The sequence below is a fragment of the Lepeophtheirus salmonis genome, chromosome 2 (assembly GCF_016086655.4).
Source record: "Lepeophtheirus salmonis chromosome 2, UVic_Lsal_1.4, whole genome shotgun sequence".
Classification (NCBI taxonomy): Eukaryota; Metazoa; Arthropoda; class Copepoda; order Siphonostomatoida; family Caligidae; genus Lepeophtheirus; species Lepeophtheirus salmonis.
In genome coordinates, this window is record NC_052132.2 from 20,241,170 (window position 1) to 20,266,319 (window position 25,150).

The window sequence follows — 25,150 nt, forward strand, 5'->3', positions numbered from 1 at the left end:
ATATGTATATTGTTATATTTCTTGGTGGATGACAGTTCAATCTTCAACTTCTTCTCCTATATAGGATTTCAATCTGATTTATACTTGCCTAGAATATAAACTTAGAGTGTCAAGAGTTTCTATTAAAGTAATTGGGTACATATGTGGTATTTGACAGATGAATTTGTTCCATTATCATTGTTTAGTAAGTCAATAGATGAAGGAGCAAAAATGAGGATTACGAACAAAGTTCTTGTGTTAGAAAAACCATTGAAATGCTTAAAAAGACATGGAACTTGGTTTGAAACCCCAAAATTTACAATTGTACCTAGAGAAAATACGACAATTTGTCAGAATTCATTGGGCCAGATAGTTGGGCATTATTTCGAATATTAAATATATTTTCTGATTTATTAAAGACGCTTGTACATATATCTAAATGGAAATAAAACAATAGTTATGTTAATATAAAATCCAGCGTAGAAAACCTATTTGTTGTAAATGATGACGGGAGTACTTTATAGCAGACACATTCTCTTGTCCAAAAAACGATGTTGTTCGCTAAGAAGCTTTGAGTGTTTTTGTAGTGTGAGTCTTGCTGAAATACGACGTTGCCATAAGCGAAATTTGCCTGGACCAAGAAGAGCAGGTTGTTCTTCAAAACGCCAGTGTACATGGCTGCCGTGAGCCTGTAACCCTTTGGGAACCAGATTAGGTGCGCCACAATGCCGTTGGAGGTAACAATGACTAGTGCTATGGCTGATACTTAGTCTTTATATGGTCTCGTTGTGGTCTAGCCTTGAATCTTGAAACATTTCTTTTCCGATTGAAAAAAAATCATAAAGTAGTAGGTGCTTTAGATACATGGCTACCTATACAATTACAGACAGTTCTAATTTCATGACACAAAACATCTCAATCAATATAATGCAAATGTGTTAAGTTTCAAGTTTCCACCCGGAAATTACATATCTCTATTAATAAGACAAGTTTGTCTGTGCGTCTGTTCTCGACAGTTAATAATTATGTATATTCAATGCTGGATAATTCCTCCAGTAATGAAAAGATAATTTTTTTGTACAAATGTAGCAGGTCTGGGTTGGAAATTTAGTTTATGCATACTTTCTGTAGAAAATATTGTGTAGTTTTTGTAACGGAATTTTTGACAAAACTTATGATGAAATTATCAAATCAGTACAAAATGTTACTGAATTACAGGTACAGCTCTTACAATATTCTTGTAAGTGTATGTAACTGCATCCTTACATAATTTACATACATAATATGTGTATGGGGCAGCTCGGCCAATTAGTGGTGAACGATTATTTCAATCATAAAATACCTACTTCTACGGAATAGAAAGGTAAACTCTTAACGACGTCATGTTCATATGGGGAATGTAAAGTTGTCGAACGTGGTGGTGGGAGTAAGTGGGTGTCATAACTATAGTTGTAAAAAAATATGTTCTCAGACGAGCACAATACTTTTTGTAGTTGCAACATGAACAGCATTTCTTTATTTTCCATAGCTTTTAACATTCATTTCATAGATGTACAAAGTGTGTGTGCTCATAGATAATGTGAAGTAACACAGATGATTTGTTAATAAGTTATATTTGCAAGTATGTAGCAGAAATGATGACGTAATGAAGAGGTTAAGGGAAGAAGAACAAGCTCTTTTATTGAAGGGCTACATATCGTATAAATAATATATTCCACAGACTATGATTTAAGGAAAACCCACATTAGTAGAATTATTACCTTCGTATTAACATAATATTATATTTGTTATTCTCGTTTTTTTATCCAAGTTATTATGTAACACATTTCCGGTTGTAATATGATCGAGTACATATTGGTTGACATAATAAGTAAGATTCCAAAGGTGAATACAATGCTTGTAATATATATAGATTAACAATAATAAAAATACACAATAAGAAAATATTGTGTTGTTCTCATCTTGCTCTACGTTATGATAATTTGTCATTATTTAAATAGGTACATACTATGAAGAAACGTGGATGTTATTACTTGGCACTAAGATTGATTACTTGATAAATGAAGTACAAAATGTTTTCTTTCTCGTATGACATAGAAAATGTATTAATAGGTATATTGTGTATACTTAGATTTGCTGTTAATAGATATATTTTCTAGATTTTTTTCCGGCGATTCTTTTTTTTTTTTTTTTTTTTGCATACATTGACAAAAAGGAATTATTTCTTTTTTTGTTTATTTTAAATGTAAATGTAAAAAGGAACCTTTCCAGGCAAGTTTTGAGTATACCACTTCAATATAACATCTTAAAATGAAGGGTAATAGACATCATGTCAGTTGATATATCCACAAGTCTTAAATAAACAGAGAGTGAATCACGGCGTTATTTCATTAACATCAAAATGAACACTGTATTATTTTGAGACTTTTCAATTTGTTTACTGTTATTATGGTTCTTAACCTTGTTTGTTTGAGCACAAATGAGCTCTTATAAAGTTGGGAACAATGATCTACTACCAAGTGGTCCATTAAAATTTGAACACATTGAATTTAAAACTTCAACAAGATATACTATATTTATTTAAAATAGAATTTCAACAAAATTAATAGTATAAATAGATTTATCATTAATGTTGTCGCCCTTAGCAGCAATGATGGCTTCCAGGAAGCGATGGAAGACCTGGCACCCGCTGCTGATATAGTCCTCTGTCATGGCGTCCCAGGGCTGGCTGATAGTAGCTTTGAAGGCCTTGGGATCAAGGACAAAACAGGCCTTCCCCTCGACATGTACCCAAAAATTGTCGTCCAGAGGGTTTGGCATCAGGTCTGTAGGGGGACCAAAAGTGTCAAAAAAGAGTTTTAAAAATCTCGATAGACTCATACAAAACTCATTGCTGGTGTCAAAAGATGCATTTCCACTCTCATAAAGCTTTTTCCACCAACTTTTTTATAACCTTTTCGCGCCAGTCTGGTGTGAAACCCTGAAATCTCTTGTATGGGCCCACATGTATTTGAGTGGATTGGCCTGGGCTGTTTTCTTTAACTCCTCTGGGTCCAATCTTTCCTTTTTTGACAGATATTTCTGGCTTGCTGACGGCATAGTTGGTAGTCCTGGAAATTCCCAAATGCTTGGAGTGTGCGAATGAAAATTCGTCGGTTATGTTCAAGTGTAATTTTCTGTACTTTTACTTAAGTCAGCGAGCTCATTTTTTGTTTTTGTTTTTTGTAACTATTTGTAACTTTAATATATTGAAGTATGAAATGATTTCAATCACTCATACTACATTAATTATTAAATTAGTATGTTTTCAGATTTAAATGGACCACCCGTTACTATTAAGTGATGTATTGCCCAAAATTGGGGAAGAATTGGCAAACTACTATTCTTGTTCGCTAAATCGGTACCTCAGTCGTATATTAAAAATATACAACAAAAAATACATATTACAACCGGTTGTTGCAACGATGTTATTAAAAACTATCCTAAGGATGACGTAAACTTCCAAACTTTTAAGTTAGAAAATAGTCTTGTAATAAAACAAAGCAAGGATGAAATTTTTATTTTCTAAACGCGTCTGAATTGCACTTAACGACATTTTTGTTCTATTTTATTTGAAGTTTCGAAATTCTGGTACTAACTTTGGTACCAAAACCGGTACACACATATTGGTACACTGGACACACTATAAACAACTATCTGACTTCTATCTATCAAACTTTTTTGCTAGAAGTTACTACTTTATCCTAAAACAGCTTATATTTTAATCATTTTAACATCTCAAAACAACAAAATGTATTAGACAAGTCATTTCCCATAAAAAAATTAATTAGTGGGATTTTTTATAATATATGATTTAGGCATTTTAAGAAAACTCATTTTTCGTGCGTCAACATTAAGAGATTTTTGAACATAAAACAAGGAAAGGAGAAAAGCTAAATTATTTTATTTATACATACCAATATTTCATTTTTGAGTCAATTATAAGATTTGTATTTAAATTTGTGGGATGAGCTAAGATATCCAATATTTCGCCTTTAGTTTGAAATCTTTTTTTTTAAATGTGGTCATTTTTTATTTACTATTATATAACAATACAATTAATAGTTGCTCAATTGATAATTAAGTAAATAAATAACTGGAGAAATGGCATTATAAAAATATAAATAATCATTTCGTTGAAAATTAGACCTCTACAAATAAACCAGTTCTATCGGAATTTCAGAAATTAAAGAAAAAAAATAACGTATTCACTTAGCATTATTAAGAAATTCAAAACATTCTAAGAAACATTTAAAAAATGAAGATAAATACTAAGGACACTTAAAAATTTAAAAGAAAAAAATTAATTAATTCAATTCTTTCTAAAGCCATAACACATTTAAATTGTTCAAATGATGTTCTAATTCAGAGAGTATGAACCTCACTACGTCCGAGGCAAAGTCCAACAACTGTTCATAGACTATTGGTAAATAAATTTTACTTGATTTATGATACTTTTATTTACCACAATATGGCTTTTCACATAAAAACTATCAATTTTTAAATGTACCAATCAGTTTTGGCTCCTTTAAGTGTTCTTTAAGTCACCTCCAAAGGGTTAATAGACACAATTTCTTAAGCAGACGATAATTAATCAAATAATACAATTTTGAGATAAGTCATTCTAGCTTGTTTTTGTGCTGACGGCTAACATTTGTAATGTCACTACATATATATCATATGAAGGAATAACAACAGCATTGAAAAAGTACATAAGATCACCAACTTGGAAATGATGGTCACTATCCAGGAAGGGCTCTATTTTCACATTTCTATTTAAAACCATTTAAAAATTGATTTTCAAATTATTCTTTTTAATATACTATATAAATTAAACTTTCTTAAAGTTGAAGAAAAATTTTGATTTGAAAAGGGTATAGTGTGTTTTCTTTTTTAATGTTTGGATTTATAATATATTCCATGAACTTTTTTTTAAATAAATATTTTGATATATTATGTATATAAAATATAGCATAAAAAATTGGGGAAAAAGCCTGACTTTAATCAATCTTTTTTTTATTATTATTATTAAGAAGAAATAGTTGGTATTAGATAAAGAAAAGCGTTGGAGTAGCAATAAAGCACAAACATTAGAATAATTTAAATGAGTCCAATAGTTATTATATAATACATATTATATATAGGTTGAAGCAAGATAACGTCCTTTTTCCAACAGGTTTTATAAATAAGAAAAGTTTTATTTCTGTTTCGTAATGATAGTAAACAGTAAAGTTTTGTTTTACTCAGTTTTGTCCATAAACTCTCTAAGACATTCATGAGTAGACTAAGGATTTTTGAGCGATTTTTTTACAAAACGAGTAAAAGAAGAGCGCATTTTTTTTAAATGAGCACCCAAAATATCAAAATAGAGCTATTTTTATTGCAAGAAATACACAGTTTCATAAGAAAAATTAACTCAATTCATCAACACCACTGCAGAATACACATGGTTGATCATCTCATCTACTAGTACATATTTTACTGTTCCATTCTGCAATGACATTGGTGCAAAATTAGAGAGACTTATTTTTGAACCAACAAAAATTCGGTTGAAGCTTTGCTCTTTTCTGATAAAAAAATGTTCTCTGTTGATGCCACTACTGAATAAGCAAAACCTCCAGTATCACATCACAGACGAAGTAGTACCTTCTATTTTCGTGGAAAGGAAGGAGCTGCTTAATGTTTAGGCTTATATCGAACTTATGGATAGGAAAGTGCTACCTTGGGCGAAAGAAAAATGAGGATATAACTTTGTTTTAATTTAAGCGCTTGCTTCGTTTCATTGCACCGCTAAGACCCAAACCTTCCTGAAAGACCAATTCCAGACCTTTGTGACATCATCATGACAAGAAAACCATCGACTACTCTATCCTTTAAGTTTGACTTTTGAAAAATTGAGAATAATAAAATGTGTACCAAAAGATAAGATCAACTCAGTACATTCAAACTTTTGCATAAATGGAAAATCAGAACTTCACAACATGGCGCACAAGTATTTATTCTTTGTTGCTAGATTTGAGGTGGACTATTCAACAGTCGATTTTTGGGCCAAATGTCCTCTTCCTTTATTCAGCTATTGTCAGAATCTGGCTCCTTTACATATCCAATCATGTAATCATATCCCTGATTGCATCGGTTACATAGTTTTCGCTTTAAAAAGAGTTTTTGCAAGTGAATTTTCCTTCGAAAAATATTAGCAAATAATCATCAAATGATATTGTGTAATCCAACAAAATCTATATACTTTAAACCAATTTAGAAGAATAAGTAACTTTCAAAAAAAAAAGTAGCAATATGAGCAATTTTTATCAAGAAACTGAGGGAACGCTCATAATTTAAAGGTCAGTACCACATTTTTAATTAAGGATCTTGAAGTTTCAATAAGAAATATTTAGAGATAAGAATTGTATTAAGGTGAAATTGACTACTTTTGTTAAAAAGTATTTTTCTATAAAAATACTATGGATGTCGAATGTAATTTTTTTAAATATCTCATGTAGAACTAAACATAATCTTGTATGCATATTTTTTATGTTATTCCTCAAAAATTAGTCCTTCATATTTAAAAAAGTATAGATTAATATGACCTAAAGTTGAAATTTGAATCTTATGAATATTATTTATTAATTTTTTTTCGCATAAAAACATTGTAGGTTTGTAGTAATTTCTCAGTCATTCTAACCATTTTATAGCAATGTGCACTTCAGCCTACGATTACAAATCTCTGGTATGATAGGTCAAGATGTGAAAATTGTTTATTTTCTATTGAGTAATAATCAAAAAGAAAAATATAATATTTAATTTTGGAAATTAAATTTTAAAAAATAATAATAATATGTAAATTTTTGTTGACAAGTTTGGTAGACGATATATGTATCTACCGACAGAGATCACCATAGATGAAAATTAAATGATTATGGAAGGTTTTTTTGTAGTTTTTATTATTATTATTATTTTTCATCCTATAATTTTTGAAGAGAGAACATATTATTATAGTTTTTGAATTTGTAATAGAAAGGAGGATTGATATCAGAGTAATTCCTGCCTACATCATAAGGTATGGACTTTGAGTATATTTTCTTTACATCATAACTGCTCTTAGCTAATTTAATGAAACGCCATGACAGCTATGCTGCTCTGAAATTGTCAGAGTGATAACGTTATATTTGTATTTTTTTCTTTTCTTTTGCATATTGGTCCTTCAAATTATTTTCAAGAAAGGAGATCATTATAGTGTTTCTTGCCTAGTAATAAGCCAATACAAATGTATTTGAATTTGAAAAATAGGTGACCATAGATTATAAGAACACAATTCCTTGCAGGTTACCAACATAAATGTACAGTTTTTTTAAAACTATACTCACAAGGATTTAGACCATTTTCACATCCCTAATTAATATTGCCTCTCCTAAAAAACATACGTATTGATAAAAGCGAGTTGATTATGAGGCCAATGTATGTATGCACATACATATGTATATAAAGGCATGTAGAACTAATATCCCTATGTACATTCAATTCAAGTAACAAAAAAAAACCTCTCATTTTGGATTCTTTTAGAGAGTAGAAATATGTACAATATATAAATGTGTACAAAACTAGAACTGAATGGAATAATAACGTTCTTTTGTTTTCTTTACAATTGTCTTATACATACTTTTTTTTGGTAGAAATGCGGGAATATTTAATCCGTGTGTAATTGCGTTGTCATGAATATTACAAATGTAGAATATTTAGTTAAGCAGTGCTATACTTTTGGTCACGGAATGCCTTTCAGGATAAGTAAGAAACAAAAAACTACATGAGCCTTTTCAAATGAATTTTAAGGTTCATATCCAGATCACTACAAATATCTATATGATTAGTCATCTTATAATGCTATTTTCTGCCAAGCTTCAAATTAAATTATCATTAAAAGGACTTATTCCAAGCCAAATCAATCACTAAACAACAGCGTCTTGGATTTTTTTCAAATTTGGTACATATTTTAATAATAGTTAAAAATTCAAAAATCCAAAATTTCAGCATTTTTTATTTGTCTTCCATTTGATTCACCTTAAATACAATACTACAGATGAAAATATGAAAATGTGTGCGTATGTAGAGCAAATTTCTGAATATATATACTAAATATTATACTCGCGATTATGGAATATATATGCTTGGTTTTTAGCGTGTAGTAATTAAGGGGGGGGGGGAATCGAAGATCCTGTTATTTTTAAGTGATAAATTTGGGTTGGAATGACGAAAATATTCAGAAATTTGCTCTATCTACACACAAATTTTCATATTTAGTATTTAAGTAGAATCGAAATAAATCTCTAAGAACTTATGATATATTATAAATTAACATATTAATTTTTTATTGAAATTAAAAATGGACATGTTTCATTTTAGTGAGATCAAATTATTGACCTTGTGACCTTATGGTTAAAACTCGTTTTATTAGCTTATAGTATAGACTAAAAAAAGAATACAACAATTATATATCAAATGGTTTTTAAAGTTCATTCAAAATACAGCAATTTATAGATCGGCAAGGGGTGTCAAGGGTAAGACTTTAGAAGCCTCTAAATCCTGAGCTGGAGGACAAAAAGGCTGAAATTTTGGATTTTTGAGTTTTTAACTAATATTAGAATATGTACAAAATTTGAAAAATATCGATGATGGTTTTGTGAAGAAGTCCCTTTTTATTATTTCAATAGGAATGACGTTAAGGCATTTTGAAACAAACAAAAAATTTCCTTCACCATTAATAAAAAAATCATTTAATTTCTTACTCTAACCCCAAGTCCCAACTAAAAATCCTGATGATACCCTTATAAGTGCGTGTGAACTGACCTTAACAACGTTTTTGATTTTATATTTTGTCGAAAAAGAATCGAAAAATATCAAAATAGATATCTATTTTGGTATTGACAACCATACAACTTTATTGAAGCAGAGTTGTTGTATAGTAAGATATTTGTATTTCCATGACTGTATATCTAAAAATATAAATTGATGAATAATTAGTTTGTATTGTATCGACTCTAAAAGTTATGAACTCTGTTTGACTGGAGTCAAGTTGTCAATTACACCCGAATTGGGAGTTGACTTTGAATTGTTTTGAATCTTTAGTCATTAAAATAAACAAATGATATTGAATCTTTAGGTTTTTCAGTTATATGGTTTTTTTAGGTACATTATAACTTATGCTTATAATAATAAGCCCTTTCCTAAACTGTGAGTTTTTTATGGTTAATATTTTGTTGTTCATTTATTTTATTCAACACAAAAGAAGTTAGATTGAGTTTTCTCAAAATTGAGTGTGGATTAAATTTGTACTGTTTGTCAAATAATTGTCAATTTACATTAACAAATTATTCTTATTAACCTTTTGAAGGTAACGTAAATTAAATACGAAATAAAAATAAATAATTGTACTCTAAATACAGTACCTATAATTAACTCAAATATGTCCCTCAAATATTGGGTTTTATGTATATATGAATCAAAAAAATTAATTTGGATTTTCTCATCTTAAGCTTGTTTTTATATTGACGAACCACATATGTATATTGTGATTAATAAATGATAATATTCATTGGAAATATAATAAATTTTATCAAAAATAAGCCTTTTGTTCACTTATATTCATAACTATAACGAATGAGAAATTGAGGTAATTTTGAAAGGCATAATTATACGTGGCTACTTAATTGTTTTTAGTTATTTTATTTTTTACAATTTTAATTAATTTACTCCACTCAAGTCAACACAACGCTATGAATAACTATTTAGTTTTAATGTAGGTATCAAACACTTTCATTAGAAATCATTTATAAAAACTTTAGACTCTTTTCTTAACATCATTTTATAGGGAAACAACTGAAAAGAAATTAAATTATAATTTCAGATCAACAAATACTACGTGAAGAGTTATTGAGATAAAAAATGAATAACTTAAATAAATAATCAATTAAAAATAAAGTGATAAGAATGACAAAGCATTTTGAAGAAAAATATACTTATGCAAAAAGAAAAAAAAAACTTTTTGAATGAGACAAAACTTTTATATTTCATTTTATTTATTTTTCTGTTTGTATGTGAGATATCTAACTTTCAAAATTATACTTTTTTTTCATACGTATTCAATGATGAAGTATTTCAAATTCATTTTACTTGAATATTATACAGATTAGAAGTAAATTAGCACCATTGAAATAATAATGTTTGTATTCTACTTTACAGATATCCAAAATTGGGAAAAAGCATGAACTCGTTCTACAAGATGTGACTTTAGATTCATCGGGAGAGTTTAGATGTCAAATTACACAAAGTAGCACTCCATTTCACACAGAGAACAGGGATCGAAATTTAACAGTTATAAGTGAGTATAACTTTTATACAATTTTTTTTAAATGTGATTTGATTTTATAAAACTGATCTTATAAGTTTTTCCTATCTCTAACAATACTTTATTGAATATGTGGTCCAGCAACACATAAGCAAGATAGTATTCTATTTAACAAAATTCAGTGTGGATTACGTTTGTATTCTTAAATAAATTATTGTCGATTTATATCAACAAACTATTATTATTGCTAATTGCACTTAAAGTAGACAACATTGAACGTCCCAAAAAAGAAGGAAACTAATAGATTTTATTTGAATAGTTCCACATAGGGATCAATATAAGTATTTAATTCAAATAAAGTTTCTAAGCTATCGATGAAATATGGCCCTGTATCTACAGGGTGATCTTATCTTGTGATATAATATTTTTTTTTTTCAATTATTCAAGAGTAAAATTTAAACGAGAAGTTAAGTGAGGACAAAATCATCTGAAAATAGTGCTCGCATAGCTTTTATTATGTGAGTCTTCAACTCTAATAATTGCCACAATTCGAGGCCTAAATCCCTTGCATACCTTGAGCATGTAGTCAGACTCGAGCTTAGCTCACTTCTTCTTGATGGAAGCCGCTAGAGACTGGACACTTCAGTGAGGAGTAGTACGAACCCTTTCTTCAAGGGAAACCGAGATTGAGTAGTCCAAGGGGTTTGCGTCTGGAGAGGAGGGTGGCCACATGTTGAGGTCCCAAAAGTACCGAATGTTGTCTCTCAGGAAGTCTTTAGTCTTAGCGGGGCAATGACAGGGAGTTGTTGTCTTGAGTGAAAACGAATTTGTCCCCGAATTTTGCTTTGGCCCGAGGTAGCAATTTCTAAAACAGAAGTAGGATATAAGTATCTGCATTAAGTGGCTCCTTTCTCTACACAAAAATGGGAGAACAGACTTTGCCTGAACTGGAGAATGGATTTTTTTTTTCTGAAGACATGTGTCACTTAAGCTTAGACATTGTCTGGATGTTGGCTTGTGATATAGCTGATGTTCTGTGTATTCACAATGGCATCAACAGCGAAAAAAAATTCATAAGAAAAGAGCAAACCCGATTTTTTGCTGGCCATGAGAAAATTTAGAATCTTCTTTTCTCTTTTCAACCGTCTCAGCTTGCTCTGTACAGAAATAATGTTGTATATTATAATTGCTAAGCTCCTTCCCCCCTCTCAATCTCTTTTATTATCTTAAGCCGATTGTATTATAGTGTACTTTATATTTGTTATCTATAAATATCCTGACAGGCGAGTCACAGTCGGGTAGTATGGCTATGTAAATTAAACGTCTAAGTTTCCTCCACGCCTTTTACTCTCTCTGTCACGTCACAGCTGATAAGATGTCTTGATTAGATTAAGATTGTCCTCCTACAGGATTTTGCAACAATGTCATTTAGATTGAAACAAATAAAATGTGTACCAAAAAATAAGATTAACCCTGTACATATATATTAAACAAAAAATAAATTCGGATTTTCTCCTCTTCTGTCATTTTTTACAAGATTGATTGTATGTTGATACACAACGTATGTGAGTGAATTAAAGTTGTACAAAAAAATTGATCATTAGAGTTTGTTGATAAAATATCAATGTAACCTATCACATCTTAATTTTGGTTATTCGAATCTACTACTCAAATTCATATAATTATTTATGTCATATAATTGATATTTTTACAAGGTATGCATTACATATTGACTATTTGGAAAACGGAAAAGGGTTTCAACACTATGCTTATGGCTCAATTTGTGGGAACTGATTTGGTTTTCGGCGTGGAAAAATTTAAAACAGCATAAAAACATGTGTTTGCTATTTTTTTGATCCATTATAACTGAGTATGTCAATATTTTATAAATTATAGTGAGCGTATAAATCATGCATGAGAGAATGTCACATAAAATATGGTTACTGTAAGAGACGAAATATGTACTGACAGAGTTCACTATAAACTATAATACTCCTTGTTTCTTGATACGTTAGAATCTTTAAAATAGGAAGGATTAATTAGTAAGACCAACCTATACTATTTTTTTAATTTAGCCTCACTGCAATTGAGGCAATATTCAACTACTTAATTATAGCACTGAGTAGTTATTCTACAAATTACACTTGAATACAACCTATTTTCAACATTGTACTTGTAACTTTTTTTAAGCTTAAAAAGACTTCTTCCAACTCACACATGTTGCAGCTTTTTTCTATTCCAATTCAAAATAAATAGTGCCAAAAATGTTTGTCTCTCATGAGAAAAATGTTTTTCAAAAATAAATTTGTATAATGATTCACAACACTCTTCACATTTGACGTCATTAGCAAACAAACAATACTCCACAAATTTCATATAAAGACATAAAAAAATTAAAATCTTTTTGACCTAATATGGGACTTTCCCCCGTCTATTTGACTCATTATCAATGACTATTAGAAAGTTATATATTAAAATATAATAAAAAATGAAATTTAAAATCCATATACATTTATCATCATTTTGTCTATGTAATAAACATCATTCCCATTTAATTGAGTGTTATTTTTAATCAATCAAATATGACATATTTCCACAGCAAATACACAAAAATAATGTAGTTATATATTATATATATTTTAAGAAATGACAGAGATATAATTTGTCTTCTATCTTATTTATGTGTTTCATTAAGAAATATTTATATTTATATAACTACAATTATTGTTTGCAAGTAAGAAATAGCTACAATAGTTGATATATTTTCTCTCTACGACCCTCTGGGATAATTGCCCCCCCCCCTCTCTCTCTCTCTCTTTTTGTTCAAACATACATTACATTTGGAAGAAAAGGCTTTTGTAAATAAATAAGTATATATATACAACAACATTCGTATATAGATGTAATGGAATTATTTATATATTAACGTACAATACATACATATGAAAATATCACTGCAATAATATTGGCCTCTTTTTAATACTCTTTATTAGAACAATTTAAAAAATATTTTTACAATATCGCATCGCTTTGTGTTTATATAATACGTACATATAAAGCCCGGTAACACAAAAACAAGTTAGAGTAATTTTTCTCAAAATTGCGGGTGGAGTACAGAGTGCTATAGGGAAATTTTCCGCGATCAAGAAGCAAAACCAAAAACTTAATAACTTTTTATTATAAAATCATAATGGAAAATGTTATTACCAAAACTTTTTGGCAAGAACCCCTTTACCTTTTTTATTCCTGTTTACTCATTTTTCGTCCGATTTTAGTCTAATTAAAGCAATGCTCAAGACAAACAGCACATGTATTGGAACATTGCTTGAGATGTCATTTAAAACCTTAATTAGCGAGCGTAAGAAATTAATTTTAATGACGTAGAAAATTTCATTGTCGCATTCTGTATATTTGAATCTTAACACATTATTGTCAGTTTATATCAACAAATTATTCTTATCATTACCCTTTTGGGTGTCTCGTTAATTGCATTGAAAGTAGCCACAATAAAAGAAGGAGATATGGATAAATTATATTTGAGTGGTCCAAATGAGGGCCAATTTATGTTTCTTAAATCAAATAAAGGTTCTAAACTATTGATAAAATGCTTGCTTATCTAAATTCATCCTATAAATTTGATTACAAAACCCATCATTGATCTAAATAACTCCATAAAATTTTGAATAGTAAATATACTCCTATATGAAGTAAACAAATTAATTGGGATTTGTTTTTATTTACTTGATATGTGTTCAAGATTGTTTATATATTGACGTACCACATATTAGGAATTTCCTTCTCGAAATCCAATTTTTCTAAGATTTCTTTCAGATCTTACATATACGGAAAATTCCTAGGGAAGTCCTTCATTTAACCGCTTAATCCGCCCAAAACGAAAGTACAATAATCTTTTAAGAAATGTGTCCTTACTAGTCTATGAATATGATATGTAAATCAAGAATAAACATGCTAAAACGACTCAGAAGCTCAGGTGGTTTTTGGGAAATTAAAATCAAGAATAAATTTTTACAATGGATTAGTTTTCAAAGTGCTGAACGGATCTTCATGTGTCCATCTGAAATGTTTGGAGTGGTGAAAAGATTAGGTCACCATTGTAGGAAGATGTGCTCAGTATGAGAATGAGAATTGAGAATCTCCCCCCTTTACTAGGTTCAAACGAACCTATAATCTTCGACTTAACAGTAGAAGTGAGTTTCTTAGTAATGCAAGGATTACTTTTGCAGGCCAATATATATCAGACGGGAACACCATGATGAATAACTTCTTTCTATCAATAGAACACGGCAGATATTCTCTGAATGAAATTTCAAAAGAAAATATCTCGGTCTTCCGATCCTGCATTAAGTATCCTTCATCAATCACAAGGCGAAGGTTCAAACGGCTTGGTATTAACGATAGCATGGAACATCAAAAATGGCTGATGTATAGACTAGGGCCGTCCTATATTTTTATAAATAAGTCCCAGGAAGATCCTAAAGAGATAATTTGTTGTTTTTGCAAAAAATACCTGGAAACCTCTTTTCATTTATTCTACAAATGTATAAAAATTATCTCCAATCCTTAGGATGGTGAAGGAAGAAGTCTGGAGAAACTTTCATGTAAGATTGAGTCCCTCGAATTGGCTCATTGTAACGTCCTCGCGGTATAAGCATAGGTGGACAATTGAGTTGCTAATCTCCAAAGTGCCAGGTATAATATACGCTGTGAAGCACATGAACCAGGAACTCCCTTCTTGGCTTTATGATTATGTCTCTGAAGTGATATTAATTCTCGGCTCCCTGCCCATAGAAGGGAAATACTAATACTAATCACAATGTGAAAATACTAATATAGAGTATTTACCAACGTTACTTATTCGAACTCGCTCAAGAGTCTGAATTCTTGATTTGATTAGTTATCTCCCGGTTTTTCTTTTTCTCCTTCATTATTGTAATTAAACTTATAATATTTCAAATTCATACATTGAGTTATTTGTATTTTGTCATTATTATTTGGACATTGTATGTTTTCTGTTTTGAATTACAAACTTTTATGATCTTTGACTGATTTAATATGTGTAAATGAAAAAAAAAAAAAAAAACATATTAAAAACATACTTTCTAATTAATTATGTGTCTGTTAGAAAGTGAAAAAGTGACTACATCTTCTTTGTACAGTCTGAAGGCTGTAAATTGAGTTTACGTTGTGATTTATTTATTGATAAACTTCATGTATAGGTTTCTTATTCAAACTTGTAGGAGGAGTTGAGAATCCCAATAAGTTTAGGTATAGTTTAGAACCTTTATTTGATTTTTTAAAGAACTTATATTTGTCCCAATATAGGTTCTTTTAAATAAGATCTAGTAATTTCTCAATTCTAGTAGCGAAAATCAATTTTGCTACCTTAAGTGTAAGTAAGAATAATTTTTTGATAGCAAGGGAAAAATTTGTATAAGAACAAACCTAAACCACACTTAATTTTGAGAAAAATAGTTCTAGCTTGTTTTTGTGTTGACCAGCCACATGTTTTCTCCTCAAGAATAAGAAATAATGAAAACAACATTGAAAATTAAAAAATATTGTTCATATTATCAACATAAAAAATTCTTATACCCGAGTAAATACTTAGAATTTATAATTTCTTGTCAAAAAGGCAAATTTGAAATGATGAAATGAATGCAGACTTTGTTATAAAAAATATTAAAGAGAGATTAATGAATTCCCAACATCCACAATGAGGTACGGCATGGGGAAAATCCTTTCCTTGTTCAAAAAATCATATACATACCTTCCATGTATAAACGTAAACAAATAAAAAGTAAGCTTAAATATAGGTTTGTATGTTAGTATTAAAGAAACCTCGAATAAATCATTGTGCACAATATATGTACAAATAGACTCAAATATCAATAGGATAAAAACGATATTTACATACTCCTTAAGAAAGGATTAATTACTTCTTTTTTTTAAACAGATTTTCTTTGTCATATAAATTAATGAATATTCAATGAAAACATACTATTGAAAAAAATTTAAAAAAAGTCAATTCTAGGGGAAACCATTTGTAATGCAATTGGAATACTTTTCAAAAGTAGGATAAAAAGTAATGATAGCAACACAGGATTTGGGATGCATGGTATATTTGCCAATTCTATGACATCATATTATAGCAAATAAAAAGATAAAATTTGTTTACATCCTTCATTGAAATGATCGATTGTTTTCTAAGTAAGAAGAAATATGAAACATTCCAAAATTCAGTACAGATTTTTATTAATATTCTTCATCAAAGTATCATCAATTTTTAACAACAAATTATTATTATTAACAGTTTGGTGTCGCAAATTGAACCAAGTGTCATCGGGGTTAGACCTTATGGGTCAAAAAGGATGCAATTAGTGGTATGGACAGCTTTTCTTTTCGACTAAATTTTCACACAGATAAATACTCGTATATGGCCACAGCATGAAATTACATATATGATCCCTTAAAAATATAAAAGCAACTTTATCCTGTCGTCAAGGGCCAGTCAAAAGTTTGATCCAAATTTATGTGGCATCATTTAAAAGAATATTTAAGGTCATTGAAAATAAGTAAGAATTGACTTGGTAGGTTTTAGGGCTTTAAAAATATGGCTTATTTTGATGTTAAGGTAATTTTTTTTAAACACACTCTATATGTTAGATGATTTTTACGTCTTTAATTTATTTTTATTTTTGATTCCATAACGAAATAGTATTGATGTTAAGTAGTATGCCATAATTTGGGAAATGGTTGTTATTGCAATATCATATATGAACTATTTTTTTCTTCTTCAAGGTGAACGAATAATATAGAGGTACAAGAAAATAATTTTTTTATTTATATGATTAAAAACCTAAATATTTATTACAGACGTATCGGTGCCAAAATTTTGAAATTCCGTCAGTGGCGGCTCTATATGGAAGCATAGATTATCCAATTTGCTCCATTTCTTTTTTGTTCGTTTATGAATGGCACAATTAAATAGTTGGATCCCTCTATAATTCTAATAATAAATTAATATTTAAATTAAAAACTGAACTAAAAAAATGGTTTTACCCCTAAAAATGTAGACGTGTGAGTAATTTAAATTTATCCTATTAATTAAAAATTAATCTTTGGAATGTCTTCAGTTTCGTCAGTAAGCTATAATTTGATTATAGAAGTCCTGTCCACACGGAAATATTTTCTGAGAAGAATGAAAAATATTTATCTGTTTTAGACTTGTAACATTCGTTTCAAATAAAATAATATTCTATTTTTTAATAAAAAAAAATAAAAAATAGGCTTCCAGGATTTAATAATCTGAAAACGTCGGTTACGCACCAAATAACAAGTACAATCTGTATGTACAAGTTGCAGCTTGTATAATCAAATTGTACAAATTAAGGGAAGTAGTTATTTTGTACACACCGAATGCACTCATTATTATAAATATTCCCTTTTTTAATTAATTAGCAATAAGATCTCGATGAGATATTTCAACATTCTGAGCCAGCTTTGATTATGCAATTTTTTTTGTGTGTGGACATGAAAAACTATGAAATTCCCAATAAAATAGATACAGCACCTTTTCGAAAAACTTATCATCTAGACAAATTCAAGTCGTTTGTAATTAATATCCAATATAGATGTAGATTTTTCAAATTTTCAATATACAGACCCGTGCAGATAAATTTATACCAAGTTTATGACCGTCAAAAGCAACAATAGGGATATTTACATGTAGAATTTTTTATCTGGAGATTTATAATTTTCCGAGAAAAACAAAACAAAATTCCACTTCATGAAGAAAAAGTACCAAAAAGGTCCCCTGTGATCGAACTCCATTGCAAAGGAAACTCCACCCCTCACATCGTCCAACTCCTTGTGTACCACCCAAAAAGCACCGTCTACACCATCATCAAGAGGTACAAAAAACAGGTATGTCCAGCAGGTCCTGGCAGGGTCCCAAGAATAACAGAAGGAGAACCCCAGGCTCCTTACTGGGCTAGAGAGGTCCGTCAAGGCTGACCCAGGCAAATCCATGTCCATCATTGCCAAAAACCACTCTGTGCACCGTATTACCATCTCCAGGGTCATCAATGATAACTTAGGGTTAAATAGCTACCTCCTAAGGGTGAGAGACCTGTTAACAGATTCAATGAACTCACCAGAGGGGTTATGTGCAAGAAGATTCTGTCTTGGTTGAAGTACATTGGAGGACATTTTATATTATTCTCAGGATGAGACGATATTCACGGTTGACAAGAAGAAAAAAAGCCAGAATAACAGATGGATATATAAAAAAACCTTCTGAAGTCACCATGGTGTTAAGGATGTGGAACTCAGCCACTGTGATGGTCCTGGGTTTTATTAGCAGTGAGGGTCACGTCATGCAACGACACTTCTTCAAGTCAAGGTAGAAGGTAAACAAAAAGGTCTTCTTGAATGTGCTCAAGAACATGGTCGAGCACTGGATGGACAAAGTGGTTGGAGGTAAACCTTCCAGCAAGGCTCCGTTCTGCCCATAAGGCCAAGAATGTGTAGAAATGGCTAAAGGACAATATGGCTCATTTTGTGGGACTTCTAGACATAGGCTTTTAACTCTCCTGATCTTAACCTTTGCGATTTTTATCTGTATGGAAAGTTGGAGGGAGAGGCTTGTGTAACCTAAAATAACTATGTGGATGCCTTTAAGTAGTCCATAGCTAGCTCCATAGACTCTGCAGAGGTATCTAAGTCTGCTAGAGTTTCAGGATCCGTGTGAAGACTGTCCTTGAAGCAGGATATGGAATAAAGAATATTCAAAATTGTATCATGCTTATTTTTTGTAAAATAAAGCATTCTCCAGAACCATTTATTATGAATTTTGGTGGCCTTAAACTTGGTCCAAATTTACCAATTGATGGTTAAAAATGGAGTGATTCCTACATATGTCCTTTCTGTATATGTAGTAGTACTTCTGTTTGTTTCATTTTCTAATAGCAGCTTCTAGCTAATATAATGAAATGTCATGACAACTAACCTGCTCTCTTAGATAAAATGCTTCAAATTGTTAGGGTATTCATGCTATTTTTCGGTTTTTTTTTTTTATCATCTACCAAAATATGCTTACGATTTACAACTGAATGTATTTCATCATCAACAAAGAAAGAATGCAAATAATTGTGAATATGAGGTTGCAAAATAACGAAAATTAAAGAAACTTATAGAGTTCAGCAAAATAAATTTATAGTCCTACATTGTACATATCTCTTGACAGGTTTTATTTAAATACAGTTTAAAAAAATATTATTTAAATTAAATAAGAAATTCCATACTATATATTATGTAAGAATGTATATATTTCAAAATGTGATATATCATTAAAGCAATGAAATACATAAGTATTTCTAAATGCATTAATTATCATTAAGTATGATATTACACATATGGGACTATTATTTTAACGATATGATTCTTGTACATAAACTATCATTATTCGTTTGTCTGTAATTAAAATAAAACCTTCCAAATTTAATCTAACAAAAAGGTTCCCCCTTTGTGCTATGCGAAAGACCTAAAAGACAAGAAGCACAAACTGTGATTAGTTAATTTGACAGAAAAAACACCAAATAAAAATTGAATAATGATTGAATATGATTATCGATTCTCCTGTTGTATAATCTTGTCGTTTATTTATAGAGATTTATTTATGTACACGAAAGTAATTATGAAAAAAAAGATCACTTCAATTTTTATATATGGGAGAACTTATAATTATCAGTATTATGTGTGTAAGCTCATATAATGATAACAACAACAAAGTAATTAATTAGTAAGCACTTTGCTTAATGAACTATGTCATGGTGATAATATTTCTTACTTCAATATAAATAATATACAATTTCTTAAATCACTATTAAGAATTACATCTCTCAATATGTGCCTTATCTGACACATATATGTCACCATTGTTGACCGACCAAACGTAGTTTTTTTACTATTAGTCCCCTTCAATCAGTAGGTGTCAAAATTGCACTTCATGCTTACTGTTAATTAAGAGGTGTACAGTTGTCTTAGGGAATACAGTATGATAAACAATATTCACGACTCCTGTCCATCAATTCACAATCATTTTGATTCAGCTTTTTTGTGGGTAATCCATCTTTCATCTAGTGTCATAAAACAACCCAATAAATCCGTTTTATTTCGCTGAAACAGCTCCAAACAGCGCTCTGAATTGTCGATGCATTGATGTTTCTGGTCTGGAATTAGGCAAACTTGGCATTCACTTCGAAATTACCAAATTTTGATGTAAAATAGTAAAAACAATACCTTTTGCTAGGGTTAAGACGTCAACTATCTCAGGCAACTTCATTTTATGTTCTTTTAAAAGTATTTTCAGGACATTTTTTATGTTTTGCTAAAAAAAAATGGTGGTTTGGAACGACCGGAGCGTTGAGCATTATCGGCTCTTGTACGATCACCTTTAAATTGAGCATAACTGTCAAAAATAGTTGATTTCCTTGGTACAGATTCCCCTTAATGCTTATCAAGCCACTATTTGCTATTTTTATTTTTTCTAGCAAAAAAAATTGTCAAATTTATACACAAAATTGTTTTCAATCTATTCTCTTCAAAATTACAAAACTCGGGTCGCTAAAACCACAGTAACCTCTGAACCAACCGTCAAAATGCAATTAAATTTTGACGCTTACTGTTTGAAGGGTAGTACTAACTGGAAACAACGTGGTTATCGTATTTATGTCAGAGGTGGTATATGTAATTTAATAAATGATTTTGTGAAACAAGCTTTGCTTAAATATAATTAAATATTTTATAAACTATGTATGCTTTAATATTTTTCTTGTTATAATGCAGTTTGTCAAATGAATATGCACTGTTATATAAATACATGCTATACCACAAAACAGTACATAAGATTTCATTTATAATATCAGTACAATAAACGCATTGTTATTGCTTAGTAAACGATGATTAAGCACGCTATAAGCTCATTTGAAAAGAACTATCTACTTCTTGTTTTCTTCTCTTCAGTCGAGTGGGAAGTAATGCAAGAAAAAATGAAATCCTTCTGCAGTTTTTTTCATTGTTTGTCCTTAGAAAGCATTTTAAAATATGTTAATTGGTTAAGACAATGATTGTTTGGGATGAGTATTGCTAATCAGATTCCTTTATTTATCAGTAATTTCTAGAATAAAGTACGCAATATTTTATTTTAATCATGAAATATGGAAATCATTGGGAATAAATTGAAAAACAAAAGCAAAACCAGTTATAAGAAATGCACAACATATTATAAGTAGGGCCCAGTTCCATAATTGGATATAAAGTGACTAATCTTGACCATACACCTTAGTTTTTTTCGTTTTTTTTTAATTGGTCAGATGAAGTTGTACTGATTAGTTACAAATAAACATTATAGTATTACAATTACTCTATCTGATCGAGTAATTGTATTTGAAGTCCATATATGTAGAAAATGTAGAGGAGGGACAACGAATCGAACTAACTCACATTCAGTTCAAGAGAATACTTTTCCCCAAGCACATTTTCCTCTAACAATATTAATATTTGTATATCTATATTTTTGACAGTGTTGATATTTTAGCCCGAAAAAATTGAAATTCAATTATCGTTATTTTTAATCAAAATTAATTTTCTATGAACAAATTGTACTGTTATAAGGAAGCAATATATAAAATTATTTGTTTTTAGATACTTTGAAAATAGATTTACATTGATTGTTGCATTTAGCCCCAGAAGCAAAAATATTGACAGCTGTCCAGTAAATACAGTGTATATGTTTGTTTTACGGAGGTTATACCGATTGTAATTAATAAATTTTTATTATTATTATGAAAAGAAATTAAATGAGACAGACGTTCTTAAAAATCTTTTTTCTTGAGAAGAAAAAAAATCCTATATTTACATATATTTAAACAGATTGATAATTAATTTTTTTTTCTTAGGGGTGCTTTCACCCTTTCTTCATTTATCATCCAAGACTTTGTTTTGTTTACCTAGATCCTCACTTTAGAAATATTCTTCATGAATATTTAATATATATAATATATGTATATATGAAAAACGAAGAGAGAGAAAGAAGAAAAGAAAAAAACGTCGACAGGAGTTATTAATTATCTTTAAATTTGTTAGACGAGTGAAAGTGTGTACATAAATATATGAAAGTATAACGGAATATAGTATGTACGTATATATCTTATAGAAAATGACTTGAATTTCTAAGAAAATTAATGGTTCAATTTTTAGTGTTGATAAACTACTTCTCAAAGAACTAATAAAAGATGCTTGTTTGTACATCTTGATGTACAAACAAGGCTATTGAGCTTTATCAAGAATAAAGTTGCTTCATACATTTGTGTACCTTTATAAACCAATGTATTATGAGCGTTAATAGATACAGGGGTATCCGGATGGGGAGAGCTGGAGGGGGAGTAGCTCCACCTCAAATTAATTTTTATGGATTTGCTTTTATTCAGAATGAAAAAATGTACTCAAAAATAGGGAAAAAATTGTAATTTAAAATATTTTTCCTAAAAATTTAACTTTTTGTCAATAGCTATGGATTTTCAAAAAATGTCATTTTGGAATATCTTTTTTACACGGAATTTAATTTTATGTGAATAACTGTGGATTTTAGAAATTGTTTTCGTAAAAATTTGATAATTGAAATTTTATTTTTGAAATTTTTCCCCCAAATTTTTTTTTGTAAATGGCGATAGATTTTTCAAATTTAATTTATTAAATTTTTTTCAAAAATTTAATTTTCGGTGAATAGTTATAAATTTTCAAAAAAAAATTGTAAATGACTGTGATTTTTGAATTATTTTCAAAAAAAATAATTAATTTTCTGTGAATAGTTCTATATTTGGAAAGAAAAAAAATAATATTTCAAATTTAATTTTCTGTGAATAGTTCTATATTTGGAAAGAAAAAAAATAATATTTCAAATTTAATTTTTAATTTTTTTTCCTATAAAAATCTATCCCCCCCCCCCTTCTCAATATAATCCTGCATACACCCTTGATGTATAATTAATAGATATATAAATGTCAAGACCACTCATTTGGAATCTCATGAAGTTCCTATAATAGACTTCTTTTTTTTTTTTTTTTAAAGTCTATTCAAATATTATCCAAAATGATGATAACTTAAATGTATTGATTTGTCAGTTGTTGACTGTTCACTCCTCTTTATAAATGCCCTCGTATTGGATTAATTATAATTTATAGAGTTGTAAAAAATATAATCTAAAACGCGTGTAGAATTTTTTCTACTTAACAACCCAAACATCTTTGTTATATTTGTAATGTTGTTATGATTATTCTTTTATTCTAAAAAAGAGAACGTTTAAATGTAAAATATTCCATTGTAAGTTTTCCTGTTGATGCAAGATTGAAGATTCGTTTGGGAGGACATGAGTATTTGAACTCACGGTATAATGATTTTCATTAAATTTGACCGTTAATGGCAAATATGCATATGTTTTTTTTTTCTGGATACTCAAGGTTAATAGAAATACAAGGTTATAACATAACGCGTGTACGACTGAGGTTTGACTTCCATCACACTTCTTAATATTGACGTCATAGTGTATTAGTGGTTGCATATTTTCTTAAAATCTACCTATCTTGGCCTGCAGTCGGTACATACATCAAATTGAAAATTCTAGGAAGCCCGATTACATGATGGTCTAACCTTGTATTTCTATTAGTCTTGTGGTAAATATAACTTTTACTAGGCTCTCATGAAATTATGAAATGTTTTCTCATAGCAACATGAGCTAATATTATTAGCAAATAGAAATCATTTATAAGAACGATTTGACAGAGTCTATGTATGAATAAAGATTAAAAAAAGTACTTGATCAATTTTATTATCATAGATTGTAATGAAAAACGGCATATTTTTGCATTAAATATAATATTTTCGAATAATTCAAACATATAAATGAAAGGTTGTATACACTGAACAAGTTTGTCCATACGTTATATTACCCATTCTATCTCAAAATTGGAGACAATTGCAGTAGAAGGTTGAAATTCAATCTTTGCAACCTTTTACTAATAATGAATAACGTCGGGAGATTTTGAGTTTGTCCCTTATGGAAAATTTGAGAGGTAAAAAGAGGGGTACTCGGAGTCGATCCGTGGACTGAGGGACAAGGTACAAGAAAAAAGTCGTAGTGTCTACATAATGAGATTTTATCTCATCAAGCATCATCTCTTAGTCCAGGGATGGACTCCAAATGCTCCATAAGGGACAAACTCATACCAATCTCTTTTCACGATCCTCCAAAGTGCCAATTACCTAAATATCTCGAAAAAGTCTGGATTCTTCTTCTTCCCACGCCAAAAATTCCTTCCTCTAGCGAAGTTATTTCCTCATTATGAATAGGTTTTGATATTTGAATTTCGACTTTCTACTGTCATTGTCTCAAATTTTGAGATAGAAAGAGAAAGTATGGCGTGCAGATAAACTTATACAGGCTAGCCAAAAACTATATATTATCGAGGAAAAGTTACTTTATTAAAGAAGGTCATTCGACCTTCAAAAAATAGAAAAAAGTTTTCTAAACAAAACGCCATTCGATTAAAAATAAACCAAACTATGAATTGGCCCATATCTTATTATTATTTTTTTTTTTTAAGTCACCTCATATTAGAGTCAGAAAAAGTGAAAAAAGTATTTCCCTCAAAGAAGATATTAAATACGGGAAAAAGTGAATACTATACCCATGTAATGGAAGCCCGGTGATGAAAA

At 29.7% G+C, this 25,150-nt stretch overlaps 1 protein-coding gene across 2 annotated transcripts in view; it reads left to right on the forward strand.

The window, feature by feature from the left end:
• LOC121132387 (uncharacterized) overlaps window positions 1-25,150 on the forward strand; it is a 305,542-nt gene that overhangs the window by 153,464 nt on the left and 126,928 nt on the right. For both annotated transcript variants that reach the window (XM_040727787.2, XM_071886685.1), the window contains exon 3: window positions 10,252-10,390. In XM_040727787.2, coding sequence (XP_040583721.1) covers window positions 10,252-10,390 — 139 coding nt within the window. The remainder of the gene's footprint in view (window positions 1-10,251; window positions 10,391-25,150) is intronic.